The 23681-nt window shown below is 42.0% G+C and overlaps 1 protein-coding gene across 9 annotated transcripts in view; it reads right to left on the bottom strand.

Moving 5' to 3' along the window:
• Positions 1–23681, bottom strand: part of DMD (dystrophin) — a 1715077-nt gene that overhangs the window by 1212115 nt on the left and 479281 nt on the right. For all 9 annotated transcript variants that reach the window (XM_030575515.1, XM_030575505.1, XM_030575489.1 and 6 more), the window contains 3 exons: positions 22902–23082; positions 4465–4610; positions 3293–3505 (listed from right to left, as the gene is read on the bottom strand). In XM_030575515.1, coding sequence (XP_030431375.1) covers positions 3293–3505; positions 4465–4610; positions 22902–23082 — 540 coding nt within the window. The remainder of the gene's footprint in view (positions 1–3292; positions 3506–4464; positions 4611–22901; positions 23083–23681) is intronic.

Raw genomic sequence — 23681 nt, forward strand, 5'->3', positions numbered from 1 at the left:
TTTGATCATTTTAGTCTCAGCATTTCTTGTTTTCAGGAATAAACAGGTTGGATTCTGTTTCTCTGATTTGTTAATGGTAAGAATACAAAAACCCTTTCCTTCTTCTTTTCAAAACAGCAAGAAGAATGAGAATACCACCTTTCACTTATATATCACCACTTCTAAGGGTCTCCAACTATTTAAAATTGTCCTTTAATTGTGGTTCACCATCACTTGAAGTTTCCTTTTACACAACTATTAAAAAAGCATAAGAAACTACCATCTTATTTCACTAAGAAGCCATCATGTAGAAAAACTGCCCCTTGCAAAATAAGGAAGTAGTACTATGTTTACTCCAAGGTTAACTGTAGAGGAGATCGATACAGAGCAGGTCTACACTGCAGCTGGAAGAACGCTTTGCAGAATGAGTAGACAGATATGCACTAGCTCTGCTCAAGCTACTACACTAAAAATAGTAGTGTAGCCAGGGGTAGCATAGGTGGCAGTTTGGGCTAGCCACCTGAGTACAAACTTGCCCAGACCTCCTGGGTACATACTTAGGTGGCTAGTCCAATCCACCATCTATGCTACCCCTGGTTACATTACTATTTGTAGTGTGCTAGCTCAAGCAGAGTTAACATGTGTCTGACTACTTGCAAAGGGAGGCACACTCCTAGCTTCAGTGTAGACATACTCTAAGTTGGTTTCTGAATGTCACATAATCAATCAGTGCTAGAGCTAGGAACAGAGTCCAGGAATCCTGATTCCCTATCCCCTGATCCAACCACATTTGAAATCTAATTCTAAGACCTAATGGTTAGCCTTTGGGAGTCAGGGAGAAGCTTATGTTATCCCTTTATTAAAGGCTAATGTTTCAGCTAAGGAGGAGCATCATCATCATCAAGTTATACAAATGATGAGCTGCTAAATTAACACTCAAATAGTATCACTTTTTTTCTTCCAAGTATTTCTTTCCCAACATCTGTAAAATGCACATTCAGCATTATACACAACATAATAATTCAATTATTATATTTTTAAAGCAGACAGTTCTCATTTAAATAATATTGTGCCCAAAATTTGTTCAAATCACGCTCAAATATACATATCAGATAACCCATAAAGAAAATGCACCAGCTGGTCATTTTTATAGCACCAGGCTTATAGCACTTCGCAAAATCAATTGAATCAATAAAAAATAATGATACAAAAGTCATGAATACCAAAATTACCTAAAGAGTGAATGAAGTGATTTCTTCTGGACTTTTGTTGTTAAGGAGTAAAGTAATCCAGAATCATATTTTATTATGAGATTTCAGTATTTTAACATGCACGTATTAAAGATTTTTCATTAAAGAGAAAAGGACCAATTTGAAGATTTCCTTTTGTTAACCCAGGATACAGAGCTTACTCTTAAGAAACAGTGAAGATCAAATAAATGGATCACTTTCTGGAATGAATATGTGCTTTATCTGCTATCAGTAGTGATTTGAACATATACCTCTACCATATACTCCATTAGGATGCAATAGCTAAGACACTACCAAAACTAACTAAACACTCAGAGTATACTAGAGGGATATAAGAGCAATGAATTTTGTATGAATTGTACACTTGTTGTGCAGTGATCCACACTCAGAAATACTGCACATTATATTATCCAAAACTAAGTGTTTTACTGAGAAATGTAATGCTATTTAAGACACCGAGGTTTGTCTTTTTCAAAATGGCAATAGTATCTTCCTAAACTTCTACCCAGAAACCCAGCAGTTATGAATAAAAAAAAATTTAAATTTCTTAAGGAAAGGATAGTATCTTAAACAGTGTACTTCCCAATATTTCATTATATTAACAACTAACACAAACTCAAGTCTTGCTATGACTGCCAAATTCATTATTTTCGGAATCAAAGTGCTACCAATTAAACCAAATTTAAGATTCTTGGGGTCTTCTTAAATTGCTATGCTGTTGATTACCTAATGATGATTTTTTTATTTTTTTATTTTTTTTGTGGTCAAAACTCCCCTATGATCAAAGAGAATCTGATGAATGAATGTTTTATTATTTTTCTACTGTGTTTTTCTTTGCAGAAACAGGGATACACGACCAACCATGACCTGCTAACAGAACATTTATTCTTGACCAGATGACTGTATTGGATTAAGTAGGAAACAGTGGTCTCAATTCACTCAAAAAATCCTATTTTGCTATAATCCATAACACAAAAGCAACAATCAAATTCTACTTGAAACAAACCAAGGACAGGGACTGAAATATTCATATATTGTAAATGGAGCACTGTATGTAACAACTCACATTGTGCTGGTCAACCTTGAAAAAGACTTCAGGGTTACTTTCATTCCCTTGTCTTTTATGAGTACTTAAGTGATTGTTTACGTGGAAGGAGGATAGAATAAAAATGTAAAAATACTTTCTGCAGAATACTTTCAGAATTTTGGTGCCTGATTAATCAGAATCAATTTGAAAAAATGTGCTTTAGGATTATATACAAATGGAACAGAAATATATTAAAAATTGAGACATGAATGACATATTACAATATTTGTTTGTCCAGGTTTCCCCCAATCTTGTTCTTCATTTGGTGAGCACCAACAGTGTGTCAGATGACTTGCCAACTAGTGTCTACATAAGATCTCTACCATGAAGAAAACAATCTAGGGCTCTACTCCTGCAAATCTGTATATAAATAATTTTACCTATATGCGTAGTACAATGGGGTCCTGATCCCTGATTTCTCTACCACAATAGAAGTAACTATGATAATGACGATGAAAGTAATCCATTGAAATCAAAATGGTTAGAGTTGCATGCAAAAGTGTTAGAAGGATTACAGTGTTGGGGGCCTGACTTTATTCTCGCTGAAATCAACAGGAGTTTCGTCATTGTTTTCAACACAAGTGAAAACAGGCAAATGGTAAGAATTCTGGGTGAAATCCTGGACTCATTGCAGTCAATACCAAAGCTTCCATTGATTTTAGTGGGGTGAGGACTTCACTCTTATACTAATCTACCAAATGGAACATCATTGCTATCAGTCAATCAACACCAGAGTACCTGCCAAAGGTTTAGAATTTTTAAAGTGCCTTTATTCTGATACAAATACCCATTGCAATACAAGAATCTCACACATGGATTGACTTGAGACTCCTCCCTTCTATCTTGTTTTACTTCAAGAATTAACTTTTGCAGAAATATATAAAAATGCACGCCTATATAAACATTGTTATGTTACTGGACACTAGAAGATGGATGGGTGTGTATATGTGAGAGAAAGAGGGATAACCCTAATAACCTGAAACTGCTGGAACTTAGTCATCAGGTCCTCAAGTTTTTGGCAACGGTCTACCAGCTGAGCTGATAACTTCTTCCAGCGACTAAGGATCCCCTCAATTTCAGATCGATATTTCTGGCTGACCTCTGCAGGGGCTTTTCTGGACATCTCTTCCACAGTTGTGCTAAGATACTTTAGGCCATTTTGTTGCTCCTGTAGAGAACTTTGCAAAGCCTGTGACATGAAAAATTAACATTATATTAATTCACTTGGAACATTCTGAGCTATTTTGAACACTTCCGCCCCCCCCAGAAGCAGTAAAATATTATTGAGCAAATGGCTGAACAATTCTTGTAATAATTTAAAAGAAAAGAATTACACACTTCATCATGACCTAAGTAAAAGTTTAATCTTATTCAGAAAACAGCCGATTAGAAATACATTCTGTTGTTAATTTTGGTGATATAAATACATGGATAATTAAATTCATTGAGACATTGTATACACCATTAAATAATTTATTATGGCCCCAATGATTACTATACACTTACCTTTAAGGATTGACCAGTACATTGATCAATATATTGATCAGCATGGAGACCAGATATTTTCTGCTTTGCATTTCTATATTTTCATTGGCAGTTGCATCCAGCAAAATGCTCTTTAGCCATCGGATAATAAAACAATACTAAAAGTCCACATGCAGAGAAGCTTTATGCCCACTGGCAAAGCGCATCCCACATCTGTCTCTGCTTGGAAATTTGATAGGAGTTGCAGATTGGAATGGAGAGAAGTAAATGTTCTGTATTTTTTATAACACTAGTTTCTAATGCATACATGAAAACATTCATTACAATGAGCTGAATGCCTGTTTAAGTGCTGTAAATATCTCTGAGAACATTTTGTTTCTCATGGGGAGATGCAAAAGCTATTCCTCTAAAGTTGTTTAGTACCTTAATTATTTGTTTCAACTGGCAAATACCAAACTTGGTGCTTTTTTCAATAACATTCAGAAGACTTTTCAACATCAGTAAGTAGCCCCCTCGACCCATAGTCTTTGGGCTAAATCCTCAGCTGCTGTAAATAGTCATAGCTCCATTGACTTCAATAGAGTTATGATGATTTAGGCCAGCAGAAATTCCATCCTCTTGTGTTTTTCAATCAGAAGGCTTTTTCACAGTCCACACATTTACCTTTAGTTCCCTGAGTCTCTGCTCCATGATCTCATATTCAGTGACAATAACCTGAGGTATGGAGAGTTTGGTCTCTGACTGCTGGATCCACAAAAGGATAGTGTTCATTGTCTCCTTATAGTGTGCAGGAGGCAAACTGTCAAAATCTACACCAAACGCAGGGAGAAAAAGGAGAAGAAATTTAAAATGTTTCATTCTCTCTTAACTGAATCGTATGTGATTGTCAGGATACTCAGACGTTGTAGACAACAACTTGGCCCTCTTGAAGCTGGAGTTTTGCAGCTGACTTAAATAGGGACAGATTTTCACCACTAGATCTTTTCAAAAATGTACCCAAAGAAGAATTGGAGGACAAAACATTTTGAATAATTTATGCATTCATCCTTATATGTATTATTTACTGCCCCCCACCTTTTTTTTTTTTTTTTTTTTTACTTAATATGTTTTGGCTCTTTAGTTTCAGAGTGGGATAGTACTGATAGTTACAGCACAATATACCTAAACATGGCTATTTTTTATATCAGACAGACAGACCACACTGTATCTTCTCTTGTTTTCTATTGTTTGGACCAATTGTTTGCTTTTAGAACTGCTGTAGGAAGTGGCATCACCATTTTATGGCTCATGTTAATGTGTCTAGCATATCTGTTAAGGTAGAATGTTCTGCTTAGGACAGCTGTTAAAAGCTTATAACATTAGCGTCAAAGAGAAATTCAGGCTGAATTTTATTGGACTGTGCCCATTAAACTGACATTACAGATGTCTTAAATAGACAGCATCTGGCATAGACATGAGCATCTCATAAATAGAGTTGCTCCCTTCTGCCTTCCACCAGAGCTTGCACTGCAGTCATTGCGAAGTCAGACACGGATAAAATATTTTTCAATTTCTGCCACACCATATTAACAAACTAAAAATGCCACAAAACTATTGTACCTCTATTATATCTGCATTGTGCATGTCTTCAAAAAGATATTTTAGAAAAAATGTTTCAAAGTTTTACAAAATCCAGAACTAACAGTTTGTACTTGCACAAGATTTTCACTGCCATCTTGATTACACTCTAATAAAGCAGTGAATGCAATTTGACCAAGATTTTGAGACGCAATCAGTGATTCTGAGTGCCTCAACTTTGCAGTGCTTGGCTTGTGATTGCTTAAAGGGGCTTGATTTTCAGAAAGCACTGAGCACAGGACTGGTGCAACCATTTAAGTGACCTAGGCGGTCACCTAGGGTGCTGGGATTTGGGAGGTATCATTTTCTTCAGCAGCAACCACGGCGACCGGATCTTTGGAAGCCCCGGTCGCTGCCGGCATTTAGGCGGAGGGAGCTGGGGCAGGAGAGCACGGGGAGGGCTGCCTGCAGCAAGTAAGGGGGCGGGGGGCGGCACACAGGGGAACTCCCCGCCCCGGCTCACTCCTGCCCCGCCTCTTCCCCGAGCACGCCATGGCTACTTCACTTCTCCTGCCTCCCAAGCTTGTGGCGCCAATCAGCTTAGGTGCCGCAAGCCAGGGTGGTGGGAGAAGTGAAGGAGTGACGGCGTGCTCAGGGTGCTCGTGATCATGCACAGAGCAGGGGTAAGCTGGGGTTGGGGGGTGCCTCAGGGCGGAGGGTGGGGAGCTGCCGCAAGGGGGGCGCCTCAAGGCGGAGGGAGGAAGCTGCCATGGGGGAAGGTGCCTCAGGGTGGGGGCGCGGGTAGGGGAGGCACAAGGTGGAAGTTTCACCTAGGGTGCGAAACATCCTTGCACCGGCCCTGACTGAGCACCCACCCTCTGAAAATCAGATGCCTGTAAGCTATCTCTAGTTGGACACCCACAAATTGGGGTACCTAAAATAACTTTTTGCTTTTAAAAATCTTGGCCATCATGACCGGTAACAGTGGATTTGTGTGAAAAAGTGCTTGCAGTTGTGAGGGACAAGTGTTGCTTTCTTGTAGCATACTTTCTCCATCCAAAATTCCAGTTTCCCCTAACATCTGACCTGGAAAACACTGGAGAGGGAATTCTTCCTGCTTTTCTCCATTCACGACAGTGTGTCCATTAAATTAGTCTTTTCAAATTGGATTTCCTGCCAGGCCCATCACCCTCTCCTGGACTCTTTCCCTGCAGCAGAGGGAAGGCTCCAGGAGTGGAACACTATTGTGCTAAAAGTAGCAGTGTACATGGGGAGGCAGGGCTTGGACGAGTGTGACCCTAAGATCATCCCAAAGTTAGCTGGCACACTGTTGTCCTGTTAAATACTGAAAAGGTGGTATGTAATATATCACTGGAAAACTAATTACTCACTGATCATTAATATTCTTGTCGCTGTATGTATGGTAAACCCACAAAGGACTTTATAGATATGTGCTGAAAATGTGTTCTGAAAATGCATTTGGCAAACAGTGCCTAAGCCACGCCTGTTTCAGACAAAGGAATGTGATTCCATTTGCTTGAAAGTGTCTCTGATGTAAGCTGAGCAAGGTGAGACCAAAGACAAAGAAAAGCATATTTATATGCAAGGTAAATAAAGCCATCAGGAAGGAAAGTGGGGAAAGATGACCACCTAATCTTGATGGGGGATAGAGATTACACCCACAGGAAACCTTCCTGCCTCTTGAAGCATAGTCAATGAATTTTCAGAAGCTCTAAACAGAAAGAAAAAGCCATTTTGGCATCCTTCACTTGAGGAGACAAAGAAACCATACACCTTGAGCACTCTGAAGGGTCCTGGCCAGAAAGTTTGGTTAGCCATGTTGGAAAATAAACTTGGTGAGAAATGCTTTTTGCACAAGAATACCTTTAGTGAAATGTGTACAGTTTGTTGCAGGTATCTATCTATCTATATATAGAAATATTTCTGGAACAGATCTCAGAACTGGATGGAAACATATTAGAATTGTTGTTAGAACAGGCTCTACAAAAGTCTTTTATTTTGAAAACGCTGCCAGAAATAATTTAAAAGTCGTACAAACATAGCTAGCAGTTTTCTGCATTTTAAATTAATTATGTTTCACATTATTCAGAGAGCTAAATAAAAATTCATACAGGATCAAAAAGATACAAATTTCAAATAGTCAGTGGCAGACTGATTTACATATTAAATATTGCTTTTCAAAAGCCACTTTTCATTTCACTGGAACAATGTAAATTCCATTTCATTTTTTCCATACCACTTTCAGCTATATGATGTAATTTTGCAGTAGTTTTCACTTTTATCCATAATAAATATTTTTTTCAGTACTATACTATATCTCAGTACTTCAGGAATAATAGATTTTCCTTTTTTAAAGGTTCTTGTTTTCACATGTGAACCCTGCTCTGTTGGACATTTTTTTGATTTCTGCCTAAAGGGAATAATAACCACTATTATTATTTGGTACAGTTACCAAAGGTGACTGATCGTTTTCAGGCTCTCTGCACAGGTACTACTGCGGAGAATTATTTGGAAGAGCCATCTGAGGGAAGGGATCAGAAGGAGACCCCATCAACCAGAAGGTATGAGATGCATTGTCCTATGTATGGGGGTTCCATGACCACCATTTCCAGGAGGAGGAAATGGGTGGTGGTCGAGGACTCCCTCCCAAGGGGGACAGAGTCATCCATCTGCTGACCAGACTGAGAAACTTGAAGTGTGCTGCTTGCCTGGAGCTAGAATTCAGAATGAGATGGAGTGTATGCTGAGACTGATCAAGCCGTTGGACCGCTACCCCTTCCTACTTCTCCACGTGGGCACCAATGATACTCCAAGAATGACCTTGAGTGGGTCACTGCAGACTACGTGGCTCTGGGAAGAAAGATAAAGGAGTTTGAGGTGCAAGTTGTGTTTTCGTCCATCCTCCCTGTTGAAGGAAAAGGCCCAGGTAGGGCCTGTCAAAATGCGGAGGTAAATGCGTGGTTATGCAGGTGGAGTCAGAGAGAGGACTTTGGATTCTTCGACCATGGGATGTTGTTCTCCGAAGAAGGATTGCTAGGAAGAGATGGGATCCACCTAACAAAGAGAAGGAAGAGCATCTTCGCAGGCAGGCTTGCTAACCTAGTGAGGACAGCTTTAAACTAGGTTCACCAGGAGACAGTGACCTAAGCCCTGAGATAAGTGAGGACGTGGGATACCGGGAGGAAACACAAGGAGGGTGCAATGGGTGGGCCTCCTGATTCATACTGAGAAAGTAGGGCAATTAGTTAGTTATCTTAGATGCATTTACATGAATGCAAGAAGCCTTGGAAACAAGCAGAAAGAATTGCAAGTCCTCGCACAGTCAAAGAACCATGATGTGATTGGAAAAACAGAGACTTGATGGGGTAGCTCACGTGACTGGAGTACTGTCATGGATGGTTATAAACTGTTCAGGAAGGACAGGCAGGGGAGGAAAGGTGGAGGAGTTGCACTGTATGTAAGAGGATGGTATGATTGCTCAGAGCTCCAGTATCAAACTGGAGAAAAGCTGGTTGAGAGCAACAAGGGTGATGTCATGGGCTTGTGCTATGGACTACCAGACCAGGAGGATGAGATAGATGAGTCTTTCTTCAGACAATTAACTGAGGTTTCCAGAACACAGGCCCTGGTTCTCAGGAGGGGGCTTCAATCACCCTGACATCTGCTGGGAGAGCAATACAGCAGTGCACAGACAGTACAGGAAGTTTTTAGAGAGTGCTGGGGACAACTTCCTGGTGCAACTATTGGAGGAACCAACCAGAGGCTGTTCTCTTCACCTGCTGCTTACAAACAGGGAAGAACTGGTAGGGGAAGTAGAATTGGGTGGCAACCTGGGCAGTAGTGACCATGAGATGGTTCAGTTCAGGATTCTCACAAAAGGAAGAAAGGAGAGTAGCAAAATATGGACTCTGGACTTCAGAAAGGGAGACTATAACTCTCTTAGGGAACTGATGGCCAGGATCCCTTGGGAGGCTAATATGAGGGGGAAAGGAGTCCAGGAAAGCTGCTGTATTTTAAAGAAGCCTTATTGAGGGTGCAGGAACAAACCATCCTGATATGGAGAAAGAATAGCAAATATGGCAGGCAACCAGCTTGGCTTAACAGGAAAATCTTTGATGAGCTTAAACACAAAAAGGAAGCTTACAAGAAGTGGAAACTTGGTCAGATGATTACGGAGGAGTATATAAATATTGTTCGAGCATGCAAGAGTGTAATCAGAAAGGCCAAACACAACTGGAATTGCAGCTAGCAAGGGTTGTGAAGAGTAACAAGAAGGGTTTCTATAGCTATGTTAGCAACAAGAAAAAGGTCAGGGAAAGTATGGGACCCTTAATGAATGGGGGAGGGAACCTAGAGACAGATGATGTGGGAAAAGCTGAAGTACTCAATGCTTTTTTTGCCTTAGTCTTCACAGATAAGGTCAGCTTGCACACATCTCAAAGAACAGTTATGAGAAGGTTAGTAACCATTTTTTCTTCAAGGGCTTGTTCACATTGATTCCAATCAGGTGACACCCAAGCCCTACCCCAGAGGTGGAGTCAAAGTTAAGGAATCACTGATTGGAGTACCATCCTGCCGAATGCTGCATCATCTCTGGTGTATCAGGTGATAGCATAGTGAGAGGTAAATGTATGCACTGATGACCAAGTTTCTGCCCTGCAAATCTCTTGTATCGGGACCTGGGCCAGGAATGCAGCTGACAAGGCTTGTGCCCTTGTGGAATGTGCCATAAGAGTTGTGCCTGGGACCTTGGCCAGCTCGTAACATGTGTGGATGCAGGCTGTGATCAAGGAAGATATTCTTTGAGATGAGACCAGGAGTTCTTTCAGCTGGTCTGCCACCACTACGAACAGCTGGTTCGACTTCCTGAATAGCTTGATGCGCTCGATGTAGAATGCTAGCACTCTTCGAACATCCAGTGAGTGCAAGCTCTGCTCTTGGGTACTGGTGAGAGGCTTAGGGTAGAAGACCGGTAGAAAAATGTCTTGACTAGTGTAGAATTATGACACTACCTTGGGAAGGAAGACTGAGTGATGCCTGAACTGCACCTTCTCTGTGTGGAAGACAATGTAGGGTGGGTCAGAGGTCAGAGCCTTTAGCTCAGACACCTGCCTGGCTGATGTGATGGTGACCATGAAAGCCACCAAACAGAGCAGGGTAAAAGTCACCAGGGGTTCAAAAAGGGGCCCCATTAGCCTGGAGAAGACCAGGTTAAGGTCCCATGTGAAAACAGGCTGTCTAATCTGTGGAAATAGATGTTCCAGGCCCTAGAGGAAATGCCTCACCATGGGGTTATCGAATATGTCCAGACCATCCCAGATGGAAGGCCCCAGCAGCTAGGTGCACTTTAGTGGATGGCACTGCTAGTCCTTGCTGTTTGAGATATATAAGGTATTCCAGGATGAGTGGTATGGACATCTGGAGTGGAGGTGTGTGTTGCTGGGCCCGCCAGCAACTCTTCCATCAGGTGGAGGGTTTCCTACTGCCAAGTAGAACCTCCCTTACTGTCTCCTAGCATAGGAGCTTCATGGGGTTTAACCATGAAGCTCCCAGGCCGTGAAGTGGAGGGACTAGAGGTCTGGGTGGTGGATTGCACCCACCCACCTCCCAGGATTTCCAGTAAGGCCTCCTTAGATTTGGGAGCTGTTCCTGTAACTCTTTCTCATTGACTGCTAACATGACCAGAAAGAATGGCTGCGGGTGTGAGAAAGATATGCGTAGTCCTTGGAAGGGACAAAGTATTTGCATTCCACATCCCTGTCAGTCAGCAGAATCGAGGCCAGGGTCTTCCCCAGAGTCTTGGTGTCGGTCTGAACTGTCTTGATCAATGGCAGAACTACCCATGATGTTGTCAGGAAATCATTGCAAGATTCAGGATTTTGGAGTGCTCTACCAAACACCTGCTGTCATGATGGCTATCACAGGGTGACACTGGCCCTTCAAGAGGGAACAGGACCAGTGCACATGTGACTCATTAACTCATTGCAACTGAGGAGAGAGAAACTTGGCAAGCCAGAGCTACCTGAAAGCACTGATACAGAGAGGAAGATGGGCAGGTGAGAGCTGCCTGAAGAGGAAAGGAGAGATGTGAGGGAGGGGCAGAAGTGGGAGGAGCAGCAGCAAAAGAAGCAGAGGTGGACAGCTGGTACACTGAGCCATTGGGAAAAGCAAAAAGCTGATGGGGAGGACTGAAGAACCACTGCAGAGTAAAAGGACAGTGTGTACAGAAGCCTCTATGAAGAAGGGGAAGAACCAGCCTGGTTGGGAGATGCTGAGCCCATAACAAGAGTTTGATGCTGGAGGGTGGATCCCAGGAGCAGGCACACTTACAGGGAGAGAGGCCTGTCTGAGAGAAACACTGCAGGGTGATCTGACCTGGGGCTGTGGGAGAAGAATTGTGGAGAGAAGTGGGTCTTGGAACTCTCAGGTAGAAGACCTGGAATGCAGGGTCCTGGAACAGGAGCTAAAGGAACTGAGAGCAAGTGGCTAATGACTGTTGGGTGGGTGATCTGGGAATGGTGACTTTTGAATAAGATTGAAAAATTGCTGCATTGCGTTATTTTGGGGTTGAACAGGAACTGTTTTTACTACGAAGTGGACTTTAGCGTGGACTGTGGCATTTAAAATGGGCTTGAATTAGCTGCTGAAGGTGACAACACTACTTTGCATAGGTGAATAAAGAGGAAAACTGTGGCAGTCACACTGTTGTGCCCCAAGTGTGCCACAGGGGGCATTCCAGCCAGGACCCACCTCATGACCATGGCGAAATGGCAAACAGAGATAAATGTGTGCGTGTGTGTGTGTGTATATATATACACATATACACACACACACACGCGCGCGCGCACACATATCTTCTCAGATGCAGGACACTGCAATTCCAGGAGTCAATACCATCAATATGTGCATTAAAGCCCACATGATAAACACAAATATAGATCAGAGGGGTAACCTTGTTAGTCTGGATCTGTAAAAGCAGCAAAGAGTCCTGTGGCCCCTAATAGACTAACAGACGTTTTGGAGCATGAGCTTTCGTGGGTGAATACCCACTTCTTTGGCTGCATGTAGCAGAAATGTCCAGGGGCAGGTATATATATGCAAGCAAGAAGCAGGCTGGAGGTAACGAGGTTAGTTCAATCAGGGAGGATGAGGCCCTCGTCTAGCAGTTGAGGTGTGAAAACCAAGGGAGGAGAAACTGGTTTTGTAGTTGGCAAGCCATTCACAGCCTTTGTTTAATCCACAGGACTCTTTGCTGCTTTTACAGATATAGATGTGCTCGAGTATGAGTTCTGCTCCATCATAAAAACGGCATGGACAGAAGTCAGGAAAACAGAGTATCTCTGCAGTAGAATCATTGGTCTAGTGACAGGACCATAATGAAACATTACCCAGAAGGAAGAATTAAGTTAATGACCGTCAGCCTCAGACACTAGAAGGCAGTTCCTCCAACAGTAGCACAAAAATGTTGCATTATTTCCTAAGATACAAATACCCCTTCCTATCTCAGCAAAGGGAAGTTTGGTCACACCAGCTGGTGATGAGCAACTCCTGGGAGATAGAGGGGAGAGCTTATGCCTAGTCATGTAGAAACTGAGCTTTTGTGCCTCATAGTGGACATAGGAGAGTGCCTGGGGTGGGGCTTCTCTACAAGTTATTGGACAGCCAGGACTGGGGAATTAAGAGACTTGATTTATTTGGGGAGAGGAAGGGGCCATGAGAGTCAAAGTCTTTCTAGGCATCTGGGGGCCATTTTGCCACTATTACTACGCTGCTCAGCCTCCCTGATAGTCAGCTGCATTTCCAGAGTGCTGTGGGTATGACTAATAACCTATTTTGGGATCAGGAAGGATTTTTTCCCCTGTTGGACCAAATTGGCAGGGATTCACAGTTTTTTCCACCTTTCTTGCAGCCTTAAGGAAGCAACGTTTAAGTTAAAATAATGAAGAGTAGGAATTTTAATGCTAGGAGGATTCTAGGAAGGTTAGTCCATTGCAACTTGCCGCTGGAAGCCCAGGCAGATAACAGCGACAGAACCAGATTCCTGAGTTAAATAAGAACTGGGACATACTGGGAGACTTTTGCCTTTAAGAAGGGCAGACCTGAAGACTTCACAGACTGAGGGCCCTCTGAATACCCTCTAACCCTTCTCACAAATGAGAGAGTATCAGGATTCAGAAGTGAGCTGTGTCCTAAGGGTTAGACAGAGCCTCCACCCAAAGTTATTATATAGTGTGTATGCTGTAATGTCAAACTAGACTCAGTTAAATGACAGATTTATGAAAGAGGGTGTGCAGATAGGACCCCTCCCTATTGTTAAGTTAATAAAGTTCTGCCCTGATGATTAACTCCATCACTGTGCCTATTTTTCATTCACCTATGTGTCCTGAGCAGATTACCCTTAATTTTAGTAGGAAATTTGGTTTATTTGAAGGCAATCACTGAATATAATTGAAATGTTGACAAAATTTCCCTTCAATAAGAAATACCTAAAACTATTTGTTTAGTTGAAGAAAAGCTTTATCTCTTTCTTTAAAAGCGGAACAATCTCTGTGAACTCAAATTTTGGGCCTGAAGTTTTAAAAAGAGAAACACCCCATTTATACAAAGCCTTATCAGATGCCACCTACAGTGGACTTGATCTAGGACTTCATTTTTGGGTCAATATATATAGCGATATTTTACTTTGATTTCTTAAATTCTTGGGAAATATTATATCTACATTTTTACTTTGTGGCAAAGAAAGGATAGATGGTCCTTTTGGTTAAGACGTGGGACAAGGATTTGGGTAATCAATTCACAGTTTTGCCACAGATTTCCTGTGTGAGCATGGGGAAAATCACTTTGGGCCTCAAATCATCAAAGCACTCAGTGGCAGTGAGGGCTGTAAAAAATGCCAAGAAAAAGGACAATAGTAAGCTCAGACTGAGAAATTCATTAAGACAAAAATAGCCATCTATTTATTTTAGCAAGTAGAAAAAAATACTGCAACATTTGAAAACAGTTCTCCTTTTCCCCCCATATACTTATTAAACAGATTTCTTTTCCATCACCTGAAATTAAGTAGGAGAGATTTTATTCCAGTCTCAGTCAGGCCAGCGTACATTCTCCATAACACACACCCTATCTACTTGTTCCCCCTATAACCAGGGTAAATTCATCATTCATCAGCTCAGTGTTACAGTAGAAGACAAGCAGCAAATTTGAATCAATTGAATCATTTCAACTGATACAATTGTTTCCTGTAATGAATGAACTACCTTGAATCTCATAAATCTGCACTAAAAAGACATAAAATAGCAACCATGACTGATCACCTAAGTTTTTTTAAATCATATGAACTACCATACTTTTCTCACAACTCCTTTCCTAGGAACATACTTTCTTCCTTTCACTTATTTTGTCGTACTTATCCTTGAAGCTGATCATCAAAGTCCAACCTTTGAGAAGCTTTTCTGCTTTTCTTCTCATACTGATAAGAGCTGTGGGTTCCCCCCCCCACCCCTTTTTCCCTCCATGTCATCAGAAACCATCAAAGTGCAATCTTTTAGAATCTTCCATAATATTGTCAGGGAATATCATCAATGCTCTGAAAGTGCTTTAACAATTCCTTTTCTCTGATTTATCTTCTTGTTAAAAGAAATGGTACAGGCAGGGTTTTACCAGTCTTACAAGAATTAATGAACAAATATAATAAAAAATGATTCAATTATTTTATTAGATGATATTACATGAATTCCCCCCGCCCATAAATTTTAATTTTAATTTATCATTGAGGGAGGGGGAAGGTAGGAGGGGAAGATAAATTGGACATACAGGAAAGGACAATATCCAATAAAGATTAATTCTATAGATAACTTGTTTCTTTTTTAAAGGGGAAACACTAATATGAGAATATATAGCCTAATACAAATGAAATTACATCTGTGCTGCTTATTAAAACTCTGTTGAACCACAAATGACATCTTTGGAAGCAGATTTTAAAAAAAAAAAATACAGAACTACAAAAAAACCCCTCCAAAAAGCCAATTCAAAGGAATATTTTATATTAATTGAAGAAAAAGAAGTGTTTTTAAAAATAATGCATAGCCTATATCTGCTTGGGGACTCAAATATAATTTGCATGTGCATGATTCATAAGACACAGCACTTTATTTTTAAATAGACAGTGTTCATTCTGAAAAAAAAACAATATTTATCATAGGATTCTGTGTTATTTTGTGCAAATTCAATCTCTAAATTACAGAATCTTATGCAAGACTGTGAAATGTTCAAGGTTTAGAACATTCTTTAAATAAAGAAAAACATGAAAGGAGGAAAACCAAAATGTTGATCTTATTGTGGTGACTGTTTTTTGCATAGTCTTGGGGAGCTATACTGAGATAGCCAGTTGCATGAACTCTTGGATACAGCAGTTGTTGAAGTTACTGGATTCACACTGGCTACCAGGGGAAATGGTGGAATATCCTGAAAAAGGATATGGTGGGAGATGGGGGTAGAGGGAAGAAAGCAAATCAGCTCAAAATGACTAAGGAAGTGAAAACATTCCAAAAATTTTCTTTTGAAAAGGAAGAAGAAAGCGTAACATGCATGCTACTAAAAAGATCCATCATCATAACTAACTATCTGGCCCTTCATTTGCACTTTATCTAACAAAGATACCATACCATGGTACAAATGAGCCACTTGCTTAAGGCGGGGGGTAGGGGGGCGAACAAAAAACAAAACAAAACAGATTTGAGACTCGCTTTCAGGTTTTCGTTTTATGCTCTTTTTTGGTGCATTGACAAACCAACCATCAGATATGTGAGAGGAGGAGTGTATTTTTTTTTAGTGCAGTTCTACTTCGAAAAAATATCAGTGTAGAGCTGGCACTTTTTTAGATCTATGGCTGAGAAGGGCTATATGTGATCTAAGTGTTATCATTAGTACTCAACAATTCTGTACCTTGAGTACAAACGTATCTCCATTCAAACAAGCATTCTTACCACTTATTCTTGTTATTAGCATGGTGGATACAATGTAGCTATGGAGGAATCAAATAGATTCTGTTCCTTCCCATGCATAAGCAACAGAATTTTATATAAGCTCTGGTTACAAGAATCTCAGTTGCTACTAGGCGCGTCTCAACAGATTTTTCCTAGGCTATTCTGTTTGGTATGGATTCTTTGAAGATACTATGGAATTTAGCAGGGTCTTTGAGTTTACAGGTATAGATCATGTTCTTCCCACTTGGATGACTATGTTTTAATCCTAGTTTGATGGACACAATTGTCTGTGCAGGGTAAGGATTTTTTCCTTAACATTTCTCAGGTTAACAAGCGTAAGTAATCCAGAAAGAAACCAGTTTAACTTTCAAATTTCAGGCTGGGTTTGCAAATTGGGCACTTAGAAAAAAATATCTTTTGGAATTGTAAATTGAATAGATTTGACGTGAAAATTCCTGATGGAAATATGGTTAGAACCTCACAAGGACATTTCTACAAATCCACTTTCCGAACTGGGATCACCATAGGAAGGAAGAAGCACTGTATTTGTGAAGTGTAGGAGACTGCAAAAAGGAACGTCAGGAATGTAACCTTACTTTTGCCTCCTCCAAGCTGAAATTCTTCTCTGCTACCATCCCACATGCTAAATGTCATTATGAAGAACTTTTCTGAGCCATGAATCCCTTTGTCAATGCAGATCACCTTCTGCTATGCCACCCCAGAGAGCAGCTTCCCTCAATGTGAGGAACAACTGACACATTTCTCAATGAAGACCACCTGTAGCTCAATGCCCCGTTTAGACAGCAGTATACTGAGACAAGGTTGGAAAAAATGCCCCATCAAAAAATTCAGCGGTCATAGAGCAAGACATTCAGGAAGCACTGGAAAGAATCACTTAGGACTTGTTATTCAGATCTATGCCAATCACTGCTGATGAAATATATCAGGGAATACTTTAGCTCCCCTGCAGTCAGAATTTGTCAGCCAACTTGAATTAAGGGAACCTGTCAACCACTCTCAAAGCATTAAAGAATGTTTAAATAAAAATGATACAAAGAGTTCAAAGCGTCAGTTGTTGGTCATTGGGGGCAACATACAGAGTATAGGGGGACGCTGGTATGTGGGAATTGGTTAGCACATAACATATACAGTCTGCAAGGTCCCCCAATGTGGGATGTATGGTGGGTGGGATCAAGAAGCAGTAGGGAAGCAGTGAGGGTACATCGCTCATACAGTGGGTTACATGCAGTCATGGGTATAAGTAAGTGGGCCGGGTAATGGGGACAGGATGACCCTCGCATGGTGGAATCTAGGTCGGTGGCTTTAGGGCTATGGGGATATGGTTCAGTAGGGGGGGTTTATAGGCCTCCTCCACGCCGGCTCACTCTTGGTATTGGCGGTGGCCGGTGATGTGTTCTATGTAAATGTCCCTAGACCACCGGATAGTGTCCGAGACCATCAAACGTCTCATGAGCCGGGCATAGCGACGGCCCACCCCACAGGCCCTAAGTACACGTTCATTACAGGGATCCCAGGCACCCAGGGCCCCGACAATCAGGGCATTGGTGTAAACCTCGTAGCCCTTTGCCCGCAGGGTGTCTGCCAAGGGGGCATATTTTTCGAGTTTATGGGCTCGGGCTTCACGGAAGGCTGGGGTCCTGTTCTCAAACGGGATCGTCACGTCAATGAGGATGATCTTTTTCTGCTCCTCGTCCATGATGACGATGTCCGGGCGTAGCAGGCTGTCGGTGTCGGGGATGGTGTGGTTGACTGCGACCTCACCCAGGTGTGGGGCAGTGGCCTTCATCAGCCGGTCCTGGATAGCGTTGTGGCGCAGCTGCCAGGCTCTGGCATGGGGCTTGCAGCTGCACAGGACGTGGGGCAAGGTATCCAGGGTGTACCCACACTTCCTGCAGCGCTTGTCTCGGTTCCCGTGGCAGATGGCTCCATTGAGCGGGACGCAGTTCAGGCGGGCGCGGTGTATGAACCGCCAGTCGGCGAAACGGGTGAAACTGCCCGCGGGGAGAAAGTGGTTGCTGGAGTCCCACTTGCTGGTCACCTCAAAGGCCTTGCCCTGGTCGGGTTTTTTCCTCAGGGTGTCCACGTAGAGCGCGTAGACAGCGGCCTTCAATGACTTCTCCAGCACGCCTCTGGCTCCGGGGCTGATGATGCCCTCTGTTTCGATCCGTGGCACCAAGACTCCAGCTCCTGTCGTTCCTCGCTCCATATCCAGCAGCAGCCCAGTCGTTTTCCCAGCCGGCGCGTGGCGTTGCAGGCATGGGACCACAGCGAAGTAATGTCACCCCCGTCCCGGGGAATTCACCGTCCAGGGAGCCGCTCAGGAAAGTGGCTACATCCGGGCTGGAGGGAGGCCTGCCAATTCGCTTCTCGATGACGGTGTGTAGCGCGGCCGCTGCGACGTTCTTTACCGTGGCGTCCGGGCACGTCAGGAGGCGGAAGGCGTGCGTGACGACTGCAATGTCGCAGAGGTCACCCATGCGGGGGACGTTGGCACCACCGTGCCTGTGGGCAATGTATATGAGCTCGTTGCTGGCTCTCTGGGGCAGGGACAGCCACTGCTTAACCAGCTGCCGGATGGTGTTGTCTGCCTTGTTGAGGGGCACATTTGCCACGGCAGAACCTCTTAAGACAAAGGTGATGCGGGGGATCAGGAAAGTGTTGAAGGCATTGATCTTCTGCCACGGCGCCAGCAGGGATGCATCGATCTTGGCAGCGTCCTGTAGGATCTCCCGGATGGTGTCCTCAGGGGTCTGCTGGACGCGGACACCAGTTGGTGTGCCGAGGTGTTGGTATGCCTGTCCTTCTGCCAGGGGAACGACAGACTCGCCCTGGATCTGGAACTCCGTCGTCTGCACCGAGTTTCTCTTGCTCCCTTCGACATGGAGGGACGCGCACTTCTTGGCGTTAAAGCGAAGTCCCGTCCAGTCCGCGACTCCCCCGATAGTGTTGAGCATGCTCTGGAGCCTCTCGGAGTCATCCGCGATTAGGACGAGGTCATCCGCATAGGCCAAGATGCTCACTCTCTCGCCATGCAGGTCGAGGCCGTCAGCGCAGTCCAAGATCGCCCTCAAGAGCGGCTCCATGGCGAGGTTGAAGATGATTGGGCTGAGGGGGCAGCCTTGCTTCACGCCGCTGTGGATCGGGATCTCAGCGGTTTCTCCTTCTATCGAGCGGATGGTGGTGCTGCAATCCTCGTAGAGTTCCCGGATCAGGCCAAGGAAGGTCTCCAGCATCCCAAACTCCCGTAGCGTGCTGAAGATGTGGTGGTGGGGGATGGACCCGAAGGCGTTGGACAGGTCGAGCCACGCTATCGCGCACTGCTCCCGCGCCCTCTTGGTCATCTGGAGAACAGTCTGGAGCAGGAAGTTGTGCTCGTAGCAACCCTCTGACGGTATGAAGCCCTTCTGTGCTGGGCTGATGGCTCCCCCGGCTGTTGCCCACTCCGTGATTCTGGCTGCCAGGCAGCTGGCGTACAGTTTGTACATCGTGGAACAGAGGGAGATGGGTCTCCAGTTGCTGGGGTCATCTCGTTCACCCTTTTTACTACTCCCAAGACACCTCCTCTCTTGACTAAACAGATCTTATACAGTTCAAGATAAGTAGATCTCACTGTCCAACCTCTCCTTCTTGAGCAAGATAATAATGAAACTAGCTGCAAATTACCCTCCACATAGACCAGTGTCCTGGCCAAGTATCCTGGCCAAGTTCTCTCCTCCGCAAACAAAAACAAAAGCAAAAAAACCCCAAAAACAAAAAACTCACACAGCTGGAAAATAAAGATTTCTGCTCTCTCCAAAACATAGTGGTCCTCAGCTACCAAGAGACAAAGGAATTTAACAAAACCTAATGTTGAATCAAACAATGCCTTGTTTATCACATTTGGGATACTAATCAAATAAAGTGAAGACACAAGCACTGCTGTTGCTAGGGCTGCCAAAGGCTATTCACAACTCAGAAAATTTAATCTACAAAAGAAATTAACCAGGAAGAATTTATGCAAACAAGAGGTGTAAATATCTAATCTCACAATGAAATGCAGATATTTTCTGTTATACAGAATAAATAAAATGTATGAACTCTGTGTGTGTGTGCACACATTACTGATTATTACTGGAATACTCAATATCTTTAATCAGAAGTAAAGTCAATTTTTAACAGTGGCATAATATTTTCCTACTTTTGAAAAAGAAGATTTAATTCAAAAGTGGTAAATAATGGAAAAAAACATGAGCAATCATAGATGTGTATGATTATATAAATTAGGATTTATGATTACCTAGGTTCTGTTCCCAGTTCTGCCACTGTTTGTCCTTGGGTAAGTCATTTGTGAACAAATGTGTTTATTATATACTTCTTTTCAAATTTAAATAGTATAAAGCTTCCTTGCACAGATTTTTAAATGAGGTGCCTGGGGTGTAAACCTTTCTGGTTTTTGAAAATTTGATGCATCTGAGCACGTGATAAATAATAGTACTTTGCATATATAGAACTTAGCAGCTATAGATTTATACTTTACATACATTAGATAATTATTTTCCATAACACCCCATTGTGGTTGGTACATTAGTAGATAAGTACTTTAATCCCCATTTTAGAAGGGGTGAAAATGAATACTGGAGAGTTTAGGTGACTTGCTCAAGGCCACACAGCAAGTCAGTGACAGAATTGAGACCAGAGCCATCTCCTAGCTGCCTGCCTAATCTACTACACCATACTATCACAGAGTCCCATCTTGAATCTAATCTAATTAATAAATTAGTGTCTAATGAACTATCACTGCAGAATCACAATGCTGTTTCAGCCAGTCATTTAGGGAAATACAGGAAAATGCATATGCATATGGACATAAAATGATCAGCACAGAGTGAGTTGGATCAAATGGATTTTTGGAGCAGAGCAGATATAAAAACCCATTCCTCTCTCCTCCACAAATCAGGAGAGATTTGCTTGAGCTGTGAAGTTTGGACTAAGATCTGAATTCTCTTAAAGTGTGCAATGGGTAGGTTAGGATAAAGAGATTTGATTTGGGGTATGTAATTCAGATTTTGGTTGCATTGGAAAAGCACCAAATACTAAATACCTTCTTTCACTGTGATCAAGGAAACTTACAGAAATAGAAGTATATATTTTTTAAAGTTGTTGAATGTTTTTGATAGCCACTATTTGGAAAGCAAATTTGAAACCTAAGCACAAACCCCGCTCTTACAACTCTGCCATTCAGTGTTTTAGCTCCACAATGGCAGGCCAATTTAATAAAATGAAAAAAAAAGATGTCTCAGTGTTAAGACTTAGGCCCATTTGCATTTTTTTTCTCCCATTGTTGTGAATGGACTTAACATATTTTCTAATGTATTATATCTCAGAGTATCAATAATGCATCATCTTCAAACAGGAGTAAAAGGGGTGCTGTCAATCTAAAAAGATGGTTTGGGTACAAATATATATTTTTGTTCATTCTCTGTATGCCTTTCTGTTGTTCATTACCAAAGTATTATGAGTTGATTTATCAATTGAGCAATATTTATGCAGATGTACTTCTCTACTGTCTTTAGTTCTTCACTCTCCCAGCTCCTATCCTGCCTGAAGCCTCACTAAGCCCTGCAAGCAACTGCATGTTTGCTTCCTTATGTGCATTACCTTCCCAGAAAACAGATTCCTATAAGGCCCCCATTAAAATATGAAAAAGGGAAAATAAGCCAGATTTTCAAGTAGTATCTGAGTATTAAAAAAAGCAAAACCAGAATTTGGGACAGTAAATGTAAGGCTTAGATTATGCAAATATTGGTGACACACACTAGTAGTCTCATTATCACCACTGGGAGTACTTGCTTGAGTAAGCGATTTCCAACATGAGTAAAAAAGTTGCAAAACCAAGCACTTAATGAAATGGTGGCTCTCAAAATTTTGGCTTAAATATTTTTTCAGTGCTCTTTGATAGCTATACACTGACTTATCTCCACAATACTCAAGATTAATTTCAAAATCTTTCTTTACAATTCACATAAAAATATCTCAGTGACTCTCCATATACAGGTAAATGATGGGATTCAAATATAGCAGTGATGTCACTACTATTGTTTTGTCTCTCTCAGGGTTAGCCACCTGCACTACACAATTCTGGAGGCTAGATTCACTGGTACAATCTATCTGCTTTGCATTTCTTCAGTGGCACCCAATAGAAGTAAATCTGGTTTAACTGGACAGTTATATCAAGGCTGTTTGGTGTTGCTGGAAAGTACTGGCCATATGTGTGCTATCCTGGGAATGCTGTGTGATAGGGCAATTCTGAGTGTGAGTTGTGATTGCAAGTAAACCTTTAATTTCTCATGTGTCCACATTATTAAACATGCACTAAACTGATTAACAGATATTTCTGAAACAGTTACAGAAGATAGAGCACCACAACTCACTTCCCTTTTGTAGAGCAACATTGGGTAGAAAGAAGCAAATGAAAATACATTCTGTTCCAAAAAAATTTCTTGGGTACAGTAATTTCTAGCCATGAACAACACTTACTGGTCTGTAGCTGTTTCTCTCTGGCCTGTACATCAGCAAAAACTTGTTTGAAGTGGTTAGTAAAAGCTACAAGGTCTGCATCAAGGAACATTGGCCCTTGCTCTTTTTCTTTCAGTGCTTTACTTTGAAGCTTTAGCTGCACAATTTTAGGCTGAAGGGCTGACAACCGGGAGACTTCATCCTGTATAGTGAAGACAAACATTCCTGAATAAAATCATCCTACAAGCATTTCTTCATCAAATCACCACTGTTTTTAAGGAATAAAAGAGGGCAAAAGAACATCTGTCATAAACAGATAGCTAAGGGTTAATGTCTCTTTCACCTGGAAAGAGGTAACAAACAACACCTGACCAGAGGACCAATCAGGAAACAAGACTTTTTCAAATCTGGGTGGAGGGAAGTTTTGGGTGTGAGTCCTTTGTTCTTGGTCCGTTCTTTTTCTGGGCTCTGAGAGTGACCACAGGAATCTCCAGGCTTTCTAATCTTCTGTTTCCAAGTTGTAAGTACAAGGATAGTAAGACAATAGGTTTATATTGTTTTTTTGTATTTACATGTGTGTAGTTGCTGGAATGTGTTAAATTGTATTATTTTTGGATAAGGCTGTTTATTCATTTTTTCTTTTAAGCAATTGACCCTGTACATTGTCACCTTGATACAGAGACCATTTTTATGTCTTTTTATTTTTTTTTATATAAAGCTTTCTTTTTAAGACCTGTTGGATTTTTTTTTAGTGGGGGCTCAAGGGGATTGAGTCTGCAGCTCACCAGGGAATTGATGGAA

The sequence above is a fragment of the Gopherus evgoodei genome, chromosome 1 (assembly GCF_007399415.2).
Source record: "Gopherus evgoodei ecotype Sinaloan lineage chromosome 1, rGopEvg1_v1.p, whole genome shotgun sequence".
Taxonomy (NCBI): Eukaryota; Metazoa; Chordata; order Testudines; family Testudinidae; genus Gopherus; species Gopherus evgoodei.